General features: G+C 46.0%; 1 protein-coding gene across 1 annotated transcript in view; it reads left to right on the top strand.

The window, feature by feature from the left end:
• LOC132587984 (A-kinase anchor protein 13-like) overlaps positions 1-18,347 on the top strand; it is an 80,333-nt gene that overhangs the window by 51,845 nt on the left and 10,141 nt on the right. The window contains exon 4 of the mRNA XM_060260417.1: positions 13,732-14,028. Coding sequence (XP_060116400.1) covers positions 13,732-14,028 — 297 coding nt within the window. The remainder of the gene's footprint in view (positions 1-13,731; positions 14,029-18,347) is intronic.

The following is an 18,347-nucleotide window of genomic DNA, read 5'->3' on the forward strand; positions in this document are numbered from 1 at the left end:
ACTTCTTCAGGTCCCTGATGAGGAGAAAGGCAGAGTGGGGATTTGAACCTGGGTCTCTCAGATCCTAGTCCATCACTCTAACCGCTACACCACATGTGCTGTTTACAGGGTGAGGCAAGTATAAAGTCAAGTCAGCCAGTCTAGCGCTGTGCTCCATCTTTTGATGCCTCTAGGCTGCTTTTGCAGGGGTTCCCCTCCTTTGGAGGACTTTGATTCTTATCAGTGCTGCGAATACATCTTGCTCCCCTTTGAATTTTGGAATTTCCCCAATCATTGGTCATCTGCCTTTTTAGCTATCAACTCTCCATGTTCCACAATTGCATAGAGCATTTACTCTTGCCAGATGTAGTACTGTCCCATCAGCAGTTACCTACGGTCGATATAAAAAAATCCCACGCTCGTTAAGACTTTGTACATGCAAGTTAAAACAAGCTGATTCGTTGTCCCATATTCTTCTTTACTGCTCCCAAAATGATATTATATGCCTTAGGTTTCTAGACCCAATTCTGCTCAATATGACAAGTTGTTCAGATGCTGCAAAGGTATGCCGTCTTTTGAATGATTTGTCATCTGAAATAACTGAAAAGGTTGCTTTATTCTTGAGTCTGGTAATCAAGGGTCAATTGTCCAATGCATAGCTGTATATGACTGGTTTATTTTGTTATTTCTGTATCTCTTTTTTGCCTTATTTATAATCTGATATATACCAATAAAGGCTTGTGTAGTTGTTGACTTCGATTCTCTGCCAAAAGGGGGGAAACCCCTCTTCCCAGCAGGCACATTGCCACACGTTATGTCCCCGACACGATGATGTCACCTGGAAGTGACGTTATTGTGTTGCCGATGTGAGGGCCTGCTGTTCTAGTTTGGGGGCAAACTCTATGGTTTTGAAGGGAAAAATACCTCTATGGTTTTGAAGGAGGAAGAAGATCCCAGAAAGGACCTGAGAGCCCCCGCTGGCTGCCAAGTAGGACCAGGCAACCCTCCACAGGGGGCTGCTGCTGGCTGGTGGGTGCGGTTCTCCGCCCCCCGTTTTTGTGTTCCCCTTTCCAATCAGTCTCCCAGCAAAAAGAGTTTTGCAGTATTTGTGAATCTTTTTCGCTGTTTGCCGGGTAGGTAAAAATATATATTTTAAAAGTAAATTAGTTTTTTGGCTTTGGGGTTGTTTTGCTGTTCTTGCAACCCTCCACAGGGGGCCGCTGCTGGCTGGTGGGTGCGGTTCTCCTCCCCCCCCCCCCCGTTTTTGTGTTCCCCTTTCCAATTAGTCTCCCAGCAAAAAGAGATCTGCAGTATTTGTGAATCTTTTTCGCTGTTTGCCTTGTAGGTAAAATATATATATTTAAAAAATAAATTCGTTTTTTGGCTTTGGGGTTGTTTTGCCGTTCTTGTTGCACTCCCCACCACAGTCCCCTCAAATTTACTTTCTGGTGAGCTTTTTGGTTTGGTATATTTCTTTATCTCTGAGTTCTATAAAACCAAATAAAACCTTTGAAACAAGAAAAGAAAGAAAAGAACCCCTCCCCCCCATTTATGAAAATATTCTTTGTCCAGTAAAGTCCAGAAGAATAAACAAGTTGCATAAGAAACAATCACATGGCTTTGTTTTAAAAATATGCTTCATTATGAAACAGCACCCCCCCCCCCCCAACGTGAAAACAGTCCCCTAAACAGACTATATTATAAAGCTGTGATCACCAACTTGCTTTCTGGAGGGAAATTTGAGATGAGGGATTGTGAGGGGCCTTCACATTGCCCTAAAAGACACCAGCCAGAAACTCCAGTTTCTCTGGGGATTTTAAAAAAAAAGTCTTTGAGGGCCAGTTTTTTTCTAGGAACTGCTTTTCTGTAAACTTCGAAAAAGATTTATCCTCATGATAACCTTGTGCAGGGGACTATCCGCTTCCTGACTGGCCTAAGGCCACAGTGATTTTTTTCATAGAATCGTAGAATCATAGAGTTGGAAGGGACCTCTAGAGTCATCTAGTCCAACCCCCTGCACAATGCAGGAAACTCACAAACACTTCCCCCTAAATTCACAGGATCTTCATTGCTGCCAGATGGCCATCTAGCCTCTGTTTCAAAACCTCCAAGGAAGGAGAGCCCACCACCTCCCTGTTCCACTGGGGAATCGCTCTAAAAGGTCAGGAAGTTCTTGAGCTGGAAACTCTTTTGATTTAATTTCAACCTATTGGTTCTGGTCCTACCTTCCGGGGTCACAGAAAAGAATTCCACACCATCCTCTAGATGACAGCCCTTCAAGTACTTGAAGATGGTGATCATATCACCTCTCAGCCACCTCCTCTCCAGGCTAAACATGCCCAGCTCCTTCAACCTTTCCTCATAGGACTTGGTCTCCAGACTCATCACCATCTTCGTTGCCCTCCTCTGGACCCGTTCCAGCTTGTCTATATCCTTCTTAAAATGTGGTGCCCAAAACTGAACACAATACTCCAGGTGAGGTCTTACCAGAGCTGAGTAAAGCGATACCATCACATCACGCGATCTGGACACTATACTTCTGTTGATACAGCCCAAAATTGCATTTGCCTTTTTAGCCACCGCATCACACTGTTGACTCATGTTCAGCGTATGAGCCACTAAGACCCCTACATCCTTTTCGCACATACTGTTGCTAAGACAAGTCTCCCCCATCCTATGCATTGGATTTTTCCTACCTAAATGCAGAACTTTACATATATCCCTGTTAAAATTCATTTTATTGATTTTAGCCCAGTTTTCCAGCTTGTCAAGTCATCCTGTATCTTGTTTCTGTCTTCTTCTGTGTTTGCAACCCCTCCAATTTAGTATCATTTGCAAATTTAATAAGCATTCCCTCTATTCCTTCATCCAAATCATTGATAAAGATGTTGAACAAACCAGGTCCTAGGACAGATCCTTGAGGCACTCCACTTGTCACTCCTCTCCAAGAGGATGAGGAACCATTCACAAGCACTCTTTGGGTGCGATCTGTCAACCAGTTACAGATCCACCTATTGGTAACAGGATCCAAACCACATTTTACCAACTTGTCAACAAGGATATTATGTGGAACTTTATCAGAAGCCTTACTGAAATCAAGATAAACGATGTCTACAGCATTCCCCTGATCCAGCAAGGTAGTCACTTTCTCAAAAAAAGCGATCAGGTTAGTCTGACATGACTTGTTCTTGAGAAAACCATGCTGGCTGTTAGTAATCACATCCATTCTTTTTAAATGTTCCAGGACTGACTGACTGATGATTTGTTCTAAAACTTTTCCAGGTATAGATGTCATAGTTCTCCCCTTCCTTCATTTCACTCTTACGCTAATCTTGTGAGGTAGGTTTACTGAAGAGTCACTGGTTCTGGATCTCCCAGTGAGCTACCTGGCTGAGGAGGAGGATTTGAACTTCGGGCCTCTCTGAATGGAGTCCAGCCCTGTAACCCTGGGGCCCTCAAACATTTTGACAGAAGGAGATGGGTGCAACTAGGTGGAGCTAGCCATAAAATGGCTGCTGCAAGAGGCAGAACCAACTGCAGAATGTCAGGGAAAGAGGTTATGGATAACTCTGGTAGCACCTCTTCAGCATTTCAGAGAGAAGCTCTGTAAACAAGACACCTTTAAAAATGAACACATTATTTAAAAATATTGCATATACATAAATAAGTACATGCTGAGGTAGCTAACAAACTCTCATTTCATCTGCCAGTATCTGTCTTCATTTTGTAGGCATATAATGTAGTTAGGCAAAAGGAGAAGGAAAAATGGCTACCCTCCCCCCCCCCCCCCCTTTATACAAATCCTTCTCTCATGAGCCCATAGATTTTAAACCTGTGCTATTACTCGTAACAAGGACGGCTGGTACTGAAGTGCTGGTGAGAGCTCATTGCAAATAGGTGTACAGTAAGAGAGAGATTCTGGCCAGATTTTTATGAGAACGTATATGATCTATGAAGAGTTTCCAAAATTTGATGTAGTGATGTTATTATCAACTTCTGCCTGGATTTCCAATTGGAAATTCAAATTGGAAAGGTCTGATAACGAGAAAGTTCCAGTTAGGAGCATGAAACATTTTAGCTGTGCTGTGAAATCACGTGCAAGCAGAATCGCGTCCCATGGTGTTTTTTTAGAATTTCACTCTGCTGTTTGCACATAGAAGAGTGAAAATACCGACTGTCAGCATTATGCCATAAACATCAGAAATGCAAACAAACAAACAAACAAACAAAACAAAAAACAAGCCACTTGGAAGAGCATTAGGGATCCTTGCTCTAACCACTATACCACTTCTTGCTAGTATACATAAAGCTCACCTGTTTCATCTTTTTACCCACTTGGTCACGGCTGTCGAACTAATTTGTTATGAGGGCCGGATCTGACATAAGTGACGTTGGGCCGGGCCATGTCGGGTTGAGGTGAGCCATGTGTGTACCTGTTTAAGATTAGGCAGCAAAGATATAAATTTCATAAAGAACACAGATAAACACAAATATATATTTTTTAAAAAACATTAGCACTCACTGGTTTTAAAGATGCTTTCTTTGTATTTCTATCATGGGACCCAGGGAACTGGGCAAAGAAAGCTCTGGCTCTCTCCTTCCTTCCCCAGGGGACTGGGGGGGGGAGGAGCCTCAGCCTATAGAAGGAGGAGAGGCTTGACTCAGTAGCTCTGCTGTGCGATTGAGGGAGCCTGGCAAAGCAAGCTATTCCTCCCCCTACCTTTCTCCCCAAGGGAGGAGCCTCAGCCAATGGAGAAAATAGAGGTTTTGCTCTGTAGCTCCTGCAAAGCAAGCTGTGGTGCAGAAGGAAGCAAGAGAGAGGGAGAAGGAAGCAGATGGCAGCTAGTTGCTCGGGGGCCTGATAGGAGCCCTCGAACTGCATGTTTGACATTCCTGATCTTGGTTTTGTGTAACCAAGTGTTCTTTCGGAAAACCTGCCTTCCATCCTGGTCCTTGCAGGATCAGGGTTCACACAGTTATCCCCAATCAGCTGCGTGGGGCTGCGGTCAGGGGTGTGCTTCTCTGGAGACTTAAAATAGCTGTTGAAGCTGACCTTCTATTGTTTGCTCCACGAGAACCTGAATTCCCCAAATAGACGGGGGTTGGCTGCCACTCCTGCCTGGATAGGATATGAAGTCATGTGTGTGAGGCTTCCAGCAGCTTTGTTTAGCTGCAACAGTGTTTGGTCTCTGTGTGCTCCCGCCCAACGATAAGGAGCCTCTCTGGATCGTCCCCACCTGTTCTGCATACAGCTGGGTGAGACACGAAGCCAAGTGCTGTGGCTTTTATTTGCTGCTTTAGAGTTTATAATGACCTTTCTCAAAGACAGAGCAGCAGGGCCGTAACCGGGATATGGAAGGTTGGGAGGCATTTAAATTTGTCGGGGGACACTCACACCTCCCGACGTCCCACACAACCTTTCCTCTCCTCTCCTGCCCCCCCTCCCCTTCCTGCTGCTCTCTGCCCTTCCTTCCACTAAAATAGTGCGCGGGGCCAGGGGCAGAAGCCCCCGCCGGCCCTTTAACTGGTCTGTGGGCCCTTTAACTGGTTCTGGGGGCTGGGGACTGTTTCTGTCCCCGGCCCCGTGTGCTGTTTTAGTGGCGGGAACGGAGGGCAGGGGTGAAAGCGATTCTCCCTGCCGTTCTCGCCACCGCCGCCCTCCCTTCCCGCCACTAAAATAGCGTGTCGGGCGGAAGCAGAAGCGGCCCCCAGCTGATCTGACCCTTTAACTGGTGGGAGGGGCTGGGAGCTGCTTCTGCCCCCAGCCTGACACACTGTTTTAGTGGCGGGAAGGGAGGGCGGCGGCAGGGAGAGCTGCTCTTGTTGCCAGCCTTCCTTCTCCACCACTAAAACAGTGCGCCGGCAGGGGCAGAAGCAGCCGGCAAGTGGCAACCCCCTGCTTCAGTTAAAGGGCAGCCCCAACTTCTCCACCACGCAAATTGCTTGCGGGGCCAGAAACAGCCCCCGCGGACATGGCAGATGACCCAGGGGCTGCTTCGGGCCTCAGAGTTGGGTGGGGGGCTTGGGCAGAAGTTGGGGGGGGGGGCTGTGCCCCCACAGCCCCCCCCCCCGGTAGCTACAGGCCTGCAGGGCAGCATGTTCTGGTGGCTGTCCTTGGGCTGAGGTGGTGGGAAGTCTCAGGTTCAGATATCTGATAGCCTTGAAGGCTGAGTGCATTTCACCTGTAAGCAGGGTGTATCTCCAAGGCATAGATGGGTACAATATTCCTGGCCCATGGCTGAAGTTACATGCGTTTGTGGCACATCTGGACAGCACCAGGAAGGCTGTAGGAAGTTGTTTTGTGTTGGCCTCCCATCCAGCCTGTTGTTTTTTTTAATCTGGGTTGGTAGACAATAGAGCAAGTGCAGTAATGCAGTGTGGGGTCCAAATAGGGTTGTCAACTAATTGGCTGGCAACCAGTGGAAGAAAGAAGAGGGACATGTTGAATGACATAATGCTGAGTGTGATCTCACTTCCAGCGAGAGGAGTGTGACATTTCACTCCAGGATTTGGTCAGAACTCTATGGCAAAATCCAGGAGTTTTGTCCAAATCCTAGAGTGTTGCCAATGTGACATCGTGACATCATGCCTGAGTATTTGCTGGAAATGACATTGCAGTGTTGGATTGATGCTGGCTTTCCTGTGTTTTGTCCCCTCCTCTGAGTAGCAGCAGGCAAGAAAGAGGGAAGCAGGTATGTCTCGCATTTCCATGCAAGACCTTTGAGGGGGTGAACAAACATGTGGACAGAGGAGACCCAATAGATGTTGTTTACCTTGACTTCCAGAAAGCTTTTGATAAAGTTCCTCATCAAAGGCTCCTTAGTAAGCTCGCGAATCATGGGGTAAAAGGACAGGCCCTCTTGTGGATCAAAAATTGGCTAATTAATAAGAAGCAGAGAGTGAATATAAATGGGCAGTCTTCATAGTGGAGGACGGTAAGCAGTGGGGTGCCGCAGCGCTCAGTACTAAGTCCCATGCTCTTTAACTTGTTCATAAATAATTTGGAGTTGGGAGTAAGCAGTGAAGTGGCCAAGTTTGCGGATGACACTAAATTGTTCAGGGTGGTGAGAACCAGAGAGGATTGTGAGGCACTCCAAAGAGATCTGTTGAGGCTGGGTGAGTGGGCGTCAACGTGGCAGATGAGGTTCAATGTGGCCAAGTGCAAAGTAATGCACATTGGGGCCCTAAATCCCAGCTACAAATACAAGTTGATGGGGTGTGAACTGGCAGAGACTGACCAAGAGAGAGATCTTGGGGTCGTGGTAGATAACTCACTGAAAATGTCAAGGCAGTGTGCGATTGCAATAAAAAAGGCCAACGCCATGCTGGGAATTATTAGGAAGGCAATTGAAAACAAATCAGCCAGTATCATAATGCCCCTGTATAAATCGATGGTGCGCCAACTCGCAGCTCTGGGGCAACTTGTGCGAAAATGGAGCGAAGCGCCGGGAGCAAAAGGGCTCTCCACTCAGAACAAGCCTCGTGCGAAATCGGTCCAGGTCTCCCTGGGTCCAGACATTGTATGAGCTGGATGATACTGTCTTCACGCTGTCCTGGTGTTCTGCTTGCCCCTAGGGATTCAATCAAGTAAGTGGGGCAAATAATAGACAGTGCTAGGCTTTTCTACTACAAATCTACCTCTGCCTCTTGAAACCCTTTTTTCTAATGAATTCGATTTTTTTTAAAAATGGAGGCTGTATGCCATGTGTATATTTGGGAGTTGAGCAGTGTCCTTTCAAAACAAAACAGGTAAAAGCTTGTTACGCTTCGGGTTCTATTTCCCGATACCTGGAAAATTCTAAGTTCTTTGCACCGTGACTTCTATGGCAGAACGTTCAAGGCCAATGTGTGAGCTCATGCTGAAACAAGGCAGACATATCAAAAGCAGTGACAGAACTGGGGGGAAGAAGTCGGCTTGAGTAATTTAAGCCTCCGCCACGCTCATTACTGAATAGCTTGCTTTGCTTTTGAACTAATTGCCAAAGTCAAAATTTTGTCCTTTTGGTTTGAAATCGTTGTCAGTTCCAAGGGAAGGAGGACATCAAAGGCTCATGAAAACAACAGAGCGGGTTGCCCTGGAGGAACCAATGGAACACTTTTGCTTCATCGGGACCCTTGTTTGATCTGATTTAAATCTAAGTAGCTGTCACTCTTTAATTCCTGCATCTTCTATACTATTTCGCAAATGAGAACAGGAGCATTTGTTATGGAACAAGAATCTCTGCTTGAGCTGTTTTATTTACAGTATTTTGTTCATTTGTTTAGATCAGGGGTGTTGAACTCATGAGGGCCGGATCTGACATAAATGAGACCTTGTTGGGCTGGGCCATGTCAGGTTGGGCTGAGCCATGTCGCACTGGGCCATGTGTGTACCTATTTAAGATTAGGTAGCAGAGATATACATTTTATAAAGAACACAGACAATTTTATAAAGAACTCTTTCCTTCCTTCCCCAGGGGCCTGGGGGTGGGGGGAAGCCTCAGCCAATATAAGGAAGAGAGGCTTGGCTCAGTAGCTCTGCTGTGCAACTGAGCAAGCCTTGCAAAGCAAGCTGTTATGCAGAAGGAAGCAAGATACAGGGAGAAGAAAGCAGATGACAGCCAGTTGCATAGGGGCCTGATAGGAGCCCTTTGGGGGCCTGATTCGGTCCCCAAACTACATGTTTGACACCCCTGGATTAGATATTTATATTCTGTTTTTCTCCAGAGTAGAGGCACAAAATGGCTGACACCATCATTCTACCAATCAGTATTTATTCTTACAGCAGCTACCCTGTCAGGTAGATTAGCCCAAATTCTCCAGCAAGCTTCCAGTGGCAGAGTAGGGATTTGAACTGAGAACTCCTAGATAATGTTGGTGGAAAATGCTTGTCAAGAAGTAGCTGACTTATGGCAATCCTATCAGGATTTCAAGGTAATAGACAATCAGAGCCTGTTTGGCATTGTCTGCCCACTGCATAGCAATCTGCCTTGGTGGTCTCCCATCCACCTGCTAACCAGGGCCGACTCCTCTGCTTAGCTTCTGAGATCGGATGAGATTGGACTAACCCAGGGGTGGCCAAAATGTGACTTGGGAGCCACATGTGGCTCTTTCATTACATACCTGGTGGTCAAGGAGGAACTTAATGTAGACTTACTCACAAGTAAGTGTTCTTAGCATCAGGACCTCAGTCAGCTTCTGAGCACTGGCTGATAGGTAGGCCACTGTGTGTGAAGCAGGGAAGGAGGTGGAATTAGGCAGGCTTGCAAGCTCTTCTCTGTCACAGAGGTCACCTGGAGACCTAGAGCGGGGAAAGAGAGCACTGGAAGGAGGAATGGAATTAAAGAGGGCTGAGCAGGGTTCCCCCTTAGTTTCATAGCTCTTGTAGAAGCTGTATTTACTAATCTTGGTGTCAAGGTAAAGAGTGATGCATAATGATGTAAACAGTTGCCAGTGATTTAAATGTACATACGTGTTTCCTTCTCAAGGGTACCAAAAATAATTCCCCAACCTTTCCCTATGCTGGTCTTATGGGGACTGTTATTCCCAACTTTTGATTTTGAAAAAGTCTTCTTCTAGCATGGATGTATTGTAAAGTGCACACATACATATTTTATCTTTCTGTGCAAAGAAAATATTAAAGGGCTTTAATAAAGATGTGCGTGTAATATTTGTTGATGTCTTACAGCTCTCAAACATTTGACATTTACTCTATGTGGCTCTTATGTTAAGTAAGCTTGGCCATCCCTGGCTAGCCTAACTACTACACCATGCAGGCTTTCCCTCCCACCTTCCCGAGAGTGCTTTTCTGGCTACTGTGCTGTTCATGGGCTCTTTTGCACAGATTTTAAAAGCAGCCCTAGCCGAAGAATTATGTTTGTTATGATAATTCTCTCTCCCCCTCCCATCAATTTTCTGCAGTTGACCAAGATGGACTTCCCTAATTTTTCCAAGTTATATTTTTATCTGTATTTGGGCACATGTGCCATACAATGTGACAGCTTATGACTAAAGCAGTTGCTTAGCCTGCATTTTAAATAAATATATTTGGGCAGTTCTGTAAAAGACCTTTGCTGCTCTAATCCCCTTTACTCCAGCCAGTTTTGTGCGCTGAAGTCTGAAATTTTTGTTTTGTTTTTCTCCCCTCTTTCGCTGGTTACCGTACTCGTTGGGAAAGGAACTTCACTGGTTCCCACTTACCAGAGAATATTTGAAATTTCAACCCTGTCTTTGCTGGGTAGGGGGAAGAAAAGAATCCCTCTACATGAAAAGTCAATTAAAAGAGAGAGGGAAAGGGTTGATTCACGCAGACTGAGGTAATGGGCAGAACAGCAGTTTCCAGTAATTAGTGAATAGTCTGTGCTGTTCTGGCACAAGCAGCTGTGACATCACTACAGCGAGGAGGTGCGAGGGAAAGTAGGAGAGAACACAGTCTGCAGAGAACTTGAAACGCCAACCCGATTATTACAGGGGCTTGGTTTGGCAATTATAAACAATGCCCAGGCTGAAAAGATGCAAACTTCTACCTCTGAAATTGTCCCTGGAGTTTATTTTCTGGGTCCGGTGGTGTTCATGTGTTGCTTGGCCCTGCTACACAAAAGAGATGTAAAGTGTAGGGAAGTGGCAAAACAATTGGCTTAAGTTTGGCCACTGGAATTTTAACTAAAGAAATCCTTTAGTCTTCATAATTCGGGTTGTGAACTAGTTGCATTTGGCTCTCAGAACTGCACATTTTAATTTTTTAAAACTATCTGACTATGTTTCCTCTGCCCCCACTTCCTGTTCACCTCAGAGTGGACAATGAATCCTGCACAATGTAGAGAGCCAGTTTGGTGTAGTGGTTAAGTGCGTGGACTCTTATCTGGAAGAACCGGGTTTGATTCCCCACTCCTCCACTTGCATCTGTTGGAATGGCCTTGGGTCAGCCATAGCTCTGGCAGAGGTTGTCCTTGAAAGGGTGTCTGATGTGGGGGGAGAAGATATAGGAGATTGTAAGCCAAGGGCGGGGTATAAATCTGCAATTCTTCTTCTTCTCCTCTCCATTTTAACTGGATTTTGGCTGGACTTGGTACCCCAACAAAAATTACGGTATATCTCTCCGATGGCATCATGCAGAACTTGAGTAAAGCCTTGTTGCTTCTCAGTGCTTCTAAATGGATGAGTCATCTCCCTGCCCCCCCTGTTTTTCCTGAGGATGGGGACTCATCCTGATCTTTGTCCTGAGCATCGGAGCACTCAGAACACAATGAGACTTTTCAGTGTTTTTCAAGTGCTCCCCAAACCTAGCATAAGGTCAGAGAGGCAGCTCGGTCCACCTCTCGCAGGGTGAAATGTGGCAAACTGGCAAGTGATTTTGTGAATTTTTGCTTTTGCCATGAGAAACACACACCTGCTTGATGGCGGCAGTGCTGAGAATTGGGCACGCCCAAAGTGCATTTGAAGCTTATTTAGTATTTGTTTACTTCTGTGTCCTGTTTGCCGTTTGAACAAGGCCAGAGCCCAGTGGCACCATTAAGAAGAAGAAGAAGAAGAATTGCAGATTTATACCCCGCCCTTCTGTCTGAATCAGAGGCTCAGAGCGGCTTACAATCTCCCATATCTTCTCCCCGCACAACAGACACCCTGTGAGGTGGGTGGGGCTGAGAGGGCTCTCACAGCAGCTGCCCTTTCAAGGACAACCTCTGCCAGAGCTATGGCTAACCCAAGGCCATTCCAGCAGGTGCAAGTGGAGGAGTGGGGAATCAAACCCGGTTCTCCCAGATAAGAGTCCACGCACTTAACCACTACACCAAACTGGCTCCATTAAGACCAATACAGTTTTATTCTGGGCCTTTCCATTTTAAACAAAATATCACAAGAGTTTAAAAATAATATATTTCATTGTGCTTATTGGTACGCTTTATAAAGTTTGTAGCTGCACTACCTGGCATTACATTTTATGGCAGGCATGGCTCGGCCCCACAAAGTCCCATTTGTGTTTAATCCATCTGTCGTAACAAATGAGTTCAGCACCTGCTGTGCCGCACCGGTAACAGGTGCAGTATGCCTCACTAAGAAGACATAAGCCTACTACCATACCAGAACCCAAAGAAGAAAACCAACAGCAGATTCTGCAACTTGTGGAAGAGGCTGTGCACTTATCTCTGTATGAATAACTGTGCCGGCTTTGCTTTCTGCTAATCTGCCTACATATGGGAGTTGGTAATGGTACTGTATATTTGCATCAGTTATCCCTGGGTCTTTCACTTCTGATGCTGGCACATGGCAGGATTCTGTGCCTTTGGAGGCGATTGCTTGTTGTTCTATGAATGAGCCACTGTCCCTCCCCTATCCTGCCCCAGCCATGATACACAGTTACTCATAAACACACAAAGGTAGAGGGGTTCCTTGTTAATAGGTGGTACCCTTCCACACTCAGAGTTCACTTTTAAGGGGAACTGATGGTGTCTCAGCTGTTGGAAGTTTGGGAAACAATGTTGCTTATAATCTTTTGTGCGCATGCACACTTCTTATTTGAAGAAGTGTGCATACACGTGGAAGCTTCCACCCGGAATTAAACTTCGTTGATCTTAAAGGTGCCTCTGGAGAGCCAGTTTGGTGTAGTGGTTAAGTGTGTGGACTCTTATCTGGGAGAACCGGGTTTGATTCCCCACTCCTCCACTTGCACCTGCTGGAATGGCCTTGGGTCAGCCATAGCTCTGGCAGAGGTTGTCCTTGAAAGGGCAGCTGCTGTGAGAGCCCTCTCAGCCCCACCCACCTCACAGGGTGTCTGTTGTGGGGGAGGAAGGTAAAGGAGATTGTGAGCCGCTCTGAGACTCTTCGGAGTGGAGGGCGGGATATAAATCCAATATCTTCTTCTTCTTCTTCAAACTTTGTTCTATTGCTTCAGACCAACATGGCTACTGGCCTGAATCTAACTCACAGGGTGATTGTGATGAGAAATTGGAGGCAGGAATGTTGTAAGCCGCTTCGGAGGGAGGAAATGCCCTATGCCAGTTGTGATTTCTAAATGCATGAATGCATATACTGTACTATACACATATACTAACCCATCTTCCACTATATTTTAATGTATTCTTTTTTTCTAGAATGATGTTTGTGTGTGTGTTACGTGTTTAAATTAATCCTCTGAGAAACCTATGCCCTCATTTTAACCCAGAGCTAACATTACAACAGACTCTTATTTATTGGACTTCACACCCAGGATACTTAATGACATAGACATCAATCTGCTATTTCGGCTCATATTGCCTTTGTTGTTGTTTCAGCCCAGTCAACAACGAACTGACAGTCACCAGACCCCAACGTGTGATTCTTTTAATCTGCTAAAAACATTTCCATGGTTTTGCATACTCACTAACTGCCCACTTTCTCTATATTTAGGACTGCTTGCCATTCCGTCCTATTGTCTGATGAAATGTGCTTCTAGCACATGAAAACTTACATTCTGAATAAAATTTTGTTGGTCTTAAAGGTGAAATTGACTCCTGCTTTTTTCTGCTGCCATTCCGAAACAGCTGCCCACCTGGATCTATCTGTATGAATGTATGTCCATCTTCCTCAATGAAAGGGGCATGGAATTTCTACAGCATTTCCCCCATGGTGCAGAGAGCGGACTGGGAGTGGATATAGGAGGGCAAAGGTGCGACTGAGTTGCAGTGCACTTATGCTGGTAGTTGCTGAAGTGATAGAACAGATATCCCTAAAGTGGCCATGGTTACAGATCTGTGTAACCTTCTCAATTGTTTTCTCTGCTTTATTCTTGTTTCACAGGTCATGACTGCTGCGAGACCGTGAAAGTCTCTCTCTGTGCTGCCAAGCAAGGCTTCCCTGTTCTGGTGGTGGCCGAAGGCAGCTTCCAGTTTGTTCAGGATGAAGCTTACGATGCTGCTCAATTCTTAGCAACTTGTGCGGGCAACCAGCAAGCTCTGAACTTCACAAGGTTCCTGGACCGGTCCAGGCCACCTTCTGGAGATGTGGAATTCCTCGACGAGAAAGTGGCCTTGGCTTTCCGTCACCTGAAGTTGCCAACAGGATGGAATGTATTGGGGGCAGATCACAATCTAAATGGTAAGATCTGGTTGCTAGGCCAGTGTGTGTGGATCGTATTTGATGTTACCGAGCCTCATGGAGAGCGCCTTCGCTCCCGGCAGTTTTCACACAAAACTGCCCTGGAGCTGCGAGTTGGCGTGCCGCTTTTCCGCAGCAAGCGGGATCCTCGTACAAGTGGTTTTGCTTGCCACGGAAAAGTGGCGGGCCAACTTGCAGCGCTGGGGCAGCTTGTGTGAAAACCGAAAGAAGTGCCGGGGGCAAAAGGGCTTTCCACCCGGAACAAACCCTAGTGCAAAATCGGTCCAAGAGTCCAGGAGCACCTTAAAGACTAACAACGTTTGTGGCAGGGTATGTAACCATTGTGAGCAGTGGCTCACAAAAACTGCTCCCCTGCCATTCTGTTATTAGCTTTCAGGTGCTACTGGACTCTTGTTCTTTTCTGCTGCTTCAGGCAAGACTAACACTACCCACCTTGATCTAGCTGGTGTGTAATCTTAAAAACTTGCAGTTTATTTTAGCATAACTTTTTGCAAATGTACTGATGTCAGAGTCATCAGGAAATTGAATGTTCTCTCACCCCTACCTTGGGCTTGGACTTGGATGTTCTCATTCACTATAGGTGCCAGTAGTCCAGCATGGGCCACCCTTCATGGATATTGGTCGGTTTTACTTATTGTTTTCCTCTCTGCTTCTTCTCTGATTTAGATCTGATTGCATGCTTATCCTATTCTTTCCACTTGTGTACTTTGAATGGTATGAATTCTCTTTGTCTGGTTATTGTTTCTAGCTGACCTCTTTTTGTAACCTGTCCCAAATTCTGTTGCTTGTACCTTTAAGAATGACTGTTTCTTCCATGGATGTCCACTTCATGCATCTGATGAAGTGGGCTCTTGCTTATCATAACTAAGGCTGGGAAGCCTTAAAAGGTTCCCCTACACTTCTTAATTGCAGTGCTTGGATGAGGTTCATGCTGGCGTTGGGAGTTTTTAAAATCTTCTGTTGCTCTTAGTTATTTTCCATGGCTCTGGGGATTAATGCGACTTTTCAGTTGTGCTTATGTGTCAAGAAATTTTTAAGATTTAGGACTGAATAAACTTGCTTTTTTGTGCACTGCAAAAGTCTTTACCCAGACGGGTGCTTTGAGCCGCTGGCTGTTGTGTAACACCCCCTCCCCCAAATGTACTCCTTCTGTAAACAAGGAAGCATATTTTTTTTAGTGGGAAGCTTATTTTTTTTACTGAGTGGTCACAATGCTTTGTGGTTTGGCGATCTGAAGCACGACCACAGCGCTCTTATTGTCTGGCTTATTTCAAACTTACCAACTCCCCGAAAACTCCCGGTTGGTCTTGTTTGCCCAAGATGCAGATGTGTCATGGAACTTCTGCAAGCTACATAGGACTCTGGTCCTAGGGAAAAGTATTCAGTTCAGGTAGGACACAGCCAGGCCTCTGGGGGTAATGATATGTACCCAGCCATCTGCAAGCAGAAATCTTCCCACATTCTTTTTCATTCTTGAGCCCCCTTCCGACTCCCAGAAAGAAGTTAGAGTCCAGAGGCACCTTTAAGATCAACCAAGTTAAGATCAAGGTATGAGCTTTCTCGGGTACACGCTCTTCTTCACACAAAAGCTCATACCTTGAATAAAACTTGGTTGATCTTAAAGGTGCCACTGATTTAGGACTCACCGATTTCGCACTCACCTTATGCCGCTTTCACGTTCATCTACTCAGCGCGGCTTCCTTCCAGTTTCACACTATCTGCCCTGGGGCTGCAGCAAGCGTTGGCATTTTCGCGCAGCAAACAAACTGGTTTTTAGCAGTTTCTGTTTGCTGCGCAAAAATGCTGCTGCTTGCTGCAGCCCCAGGGCAGATAGTGTGAAATCGGAAGGAAGCTGTGCTGAGAAGACAAATATGAGAGCGGCGTAAGGTGAGTGGAAAATCAGTCTAACTTTACTCTCTTGCTTCCCGCCTGACTCCCAGAAGGGTTATTCCTGGGGTTGCAGAAGCCACCCAGAGGGCCATCTGCATGGGCTGGGCTGACATGGGGGATGAACTATACTTGTTTTCCCAGCAGAGCAGCCCTTGCAGAAGAAAGGGGAGCAAATTCACCTGTTGTTCCTCACTCCAGTCCCCAACCCATATGGTCTTTTCCCTGTGCAGGTCCTATGACTCTGTAAATGACGTTTCCATGAGTCCACAGGGGCTTCAGGAATGGAACGGGATGCAGGAAAGCACTGCATTCCTTGCACCAAGTGGCAGGAGGCTTGCCAGTGTTCACTAAGGGTTCTCTGCAGATGGACACTTGGGGGTATTGGGAGGGAAACTTCTTGTCTGCCATGATGGATGATCCTGTAGAGGGAACTTGAAGTTCTTCTCTGTTAAACAGTCAGTTGGTGCCACCAAGTTGCAGCCGACTTATGGGCTGCTTACAGATGGGCAGTTAAAGCCGCCCCGGGAATGGCAGAAAACAAAGTGGCTACACAGTAAATAGATCAAAGCAAAACCACTGTGCAAACACAAAATGAATCAACATTAATAGAATGAAGTGTCCAAATAATTTATAAAGATACCACAAATACACAGAAAGTATATTTCATGAGGGGATGGATTCCACAATAATTTTCAAGAACATTCCATGGAGAATGCAAAAGGTCCATTCGAAAGGCTTCCCCTGGAAATTCAATCACAGTCAATTTCACAAGATGTGGTTGATCCAGTCTCCCAAAATAAAGGCTCCGAAGCTACAAAGTTCCTTCCTTTACGTGTTCGTCGACTTGATATACCACATTTCGCAAACAAGCTTCATCCAAGAGCCATCCTGTAAACTCATAACAATGACGTCAAACTAAAACATATTCAGTTTCCAAAAGGCACAAGCTCAGGAATGGCAGGCAGGCAATCTAAAAAGTGCATTTACATGCGCACATCTGCCTGCCGTCCCCATCCCGCCCCCAAAATGTCCCCGACTTACCGGGAGCTTTGAAAGTTGGCCCTTTTGCTGTGGCGCCTCCAAGGCACCTCCTTGGCTGCCTGGATGGCTGGGAAGCACCCAGAAAGTGCCTGGGGAGCTGCGGACAGGACCCATGAGCTCTGCAGACGCTCCCTGGGAGTGCCTGCAGTCTGTCCCTCTTCCACGACCCGTTAGGATACTCCCGGCGCTCCTTTTCTGGCGAGTTCACTTCCAGGTTGGCTTGATGCTGCCCTGAGCAGGCCGTCTGTTAGTGGCCTTGGAGATCCTGTAGGGTATACAAGGCAAGGGGTTGCAATTGGTTTCCTCTGCGTAGCAACCCAGGACTTCCTTGGTGGTCTCCCATCGAAGTACTGAGCAGGGTTGATCCTGCTTAGCTTTTGAGATCTGACAAGATCGGGCAAGCTTAGGCCATCCAGGTCATGGCAAATAGACAATTATCTTACAGTAATAAGACGCAGTCTTTAAAACCAACAACAAATATATTTGTATGTTCCTGGTTAACAAAATTGCTTTGTCATTCAAGATTTAGTCTCAGTGGTTACATAGGGGAGAGGGGAAACTCTTTTAGTAGTATATTATATGGTCTCCAAGAAAGGTAACTAGATCTTCACTAGCTAAGAGTGAACCAATGGCTTAATCTCTGACTCCTTTAATTACGAATTACTATAGGAGTAATTATAGTAGTGCGTGGGAGTACAATCTTTTACCCTGCAAGACGAGGACAGAACTTAGCGTGGAATAAATTTGCTCGTAATTACCCCCTTCTGGCTGCAGTGATCCCAGTCCTGGCTGCTTTTGGAAGCTAAGCTGGCTCAGGTTCCTGCTTCTTGGAATCCTTCCATTCTCTGTCTTTTCCTTCATTACCAGTTTTCAATCCGTATTGTGTATGAGACAAAAGTCAGCAGATTGGAGGTCCGCGAACTCAGACAGATAAAAACAGCGTGGTCTGAAATGTTCCCAACTGCGATGCACACCGCTTTTTCAGTGAGGTGATAAGCATGTTTTTGAAACGTAGGCCTTGGGGTCATGTAAGCAAGGGAGTCATCGGGAAGGATGACTTCCCCTTGGAGACTGCACTCCCTGGGAGGCTGATGACCAAAGGACACCCCTTGGAATGTGTCCACAAGGGCCAAGTTAACATCATAGGCCAGACGTTAAGCTTGATGGTTTTGGAAAAGCTTGAGGGGGTGATTGGCTCTTAACTTATCAAGAAAATGAAGAAAATAGCCAGGATTATGTTGGAATGTACCAGAGAGGTAGGGAAAGGGCTGCCTAAAGGGATCTGTTATGGTTGCCGAGATTTAAAAAGGATTTTTAGAAGTTAATCTGGAATTAAATGTCACCAGGAAGCAGATTTCTGTGCCTGT

The sequence above is a fragment of the Heteronotia binoei genome, chromosome 19, assembly GCF_032191835.1.
Source record: "Heteronotia binoei isolate CCM8104 ecotype False Entrance Well chromosome 19, APGP_CSIRO_Hbin_v1, whole genome shotgun sequence".
Lineage (NCBI taxonomy): Eukaryota > Metazoa > Chordata > Lepidosauria > Squamata > Gekkonidae > Heteronotia > Heteronotia binoei.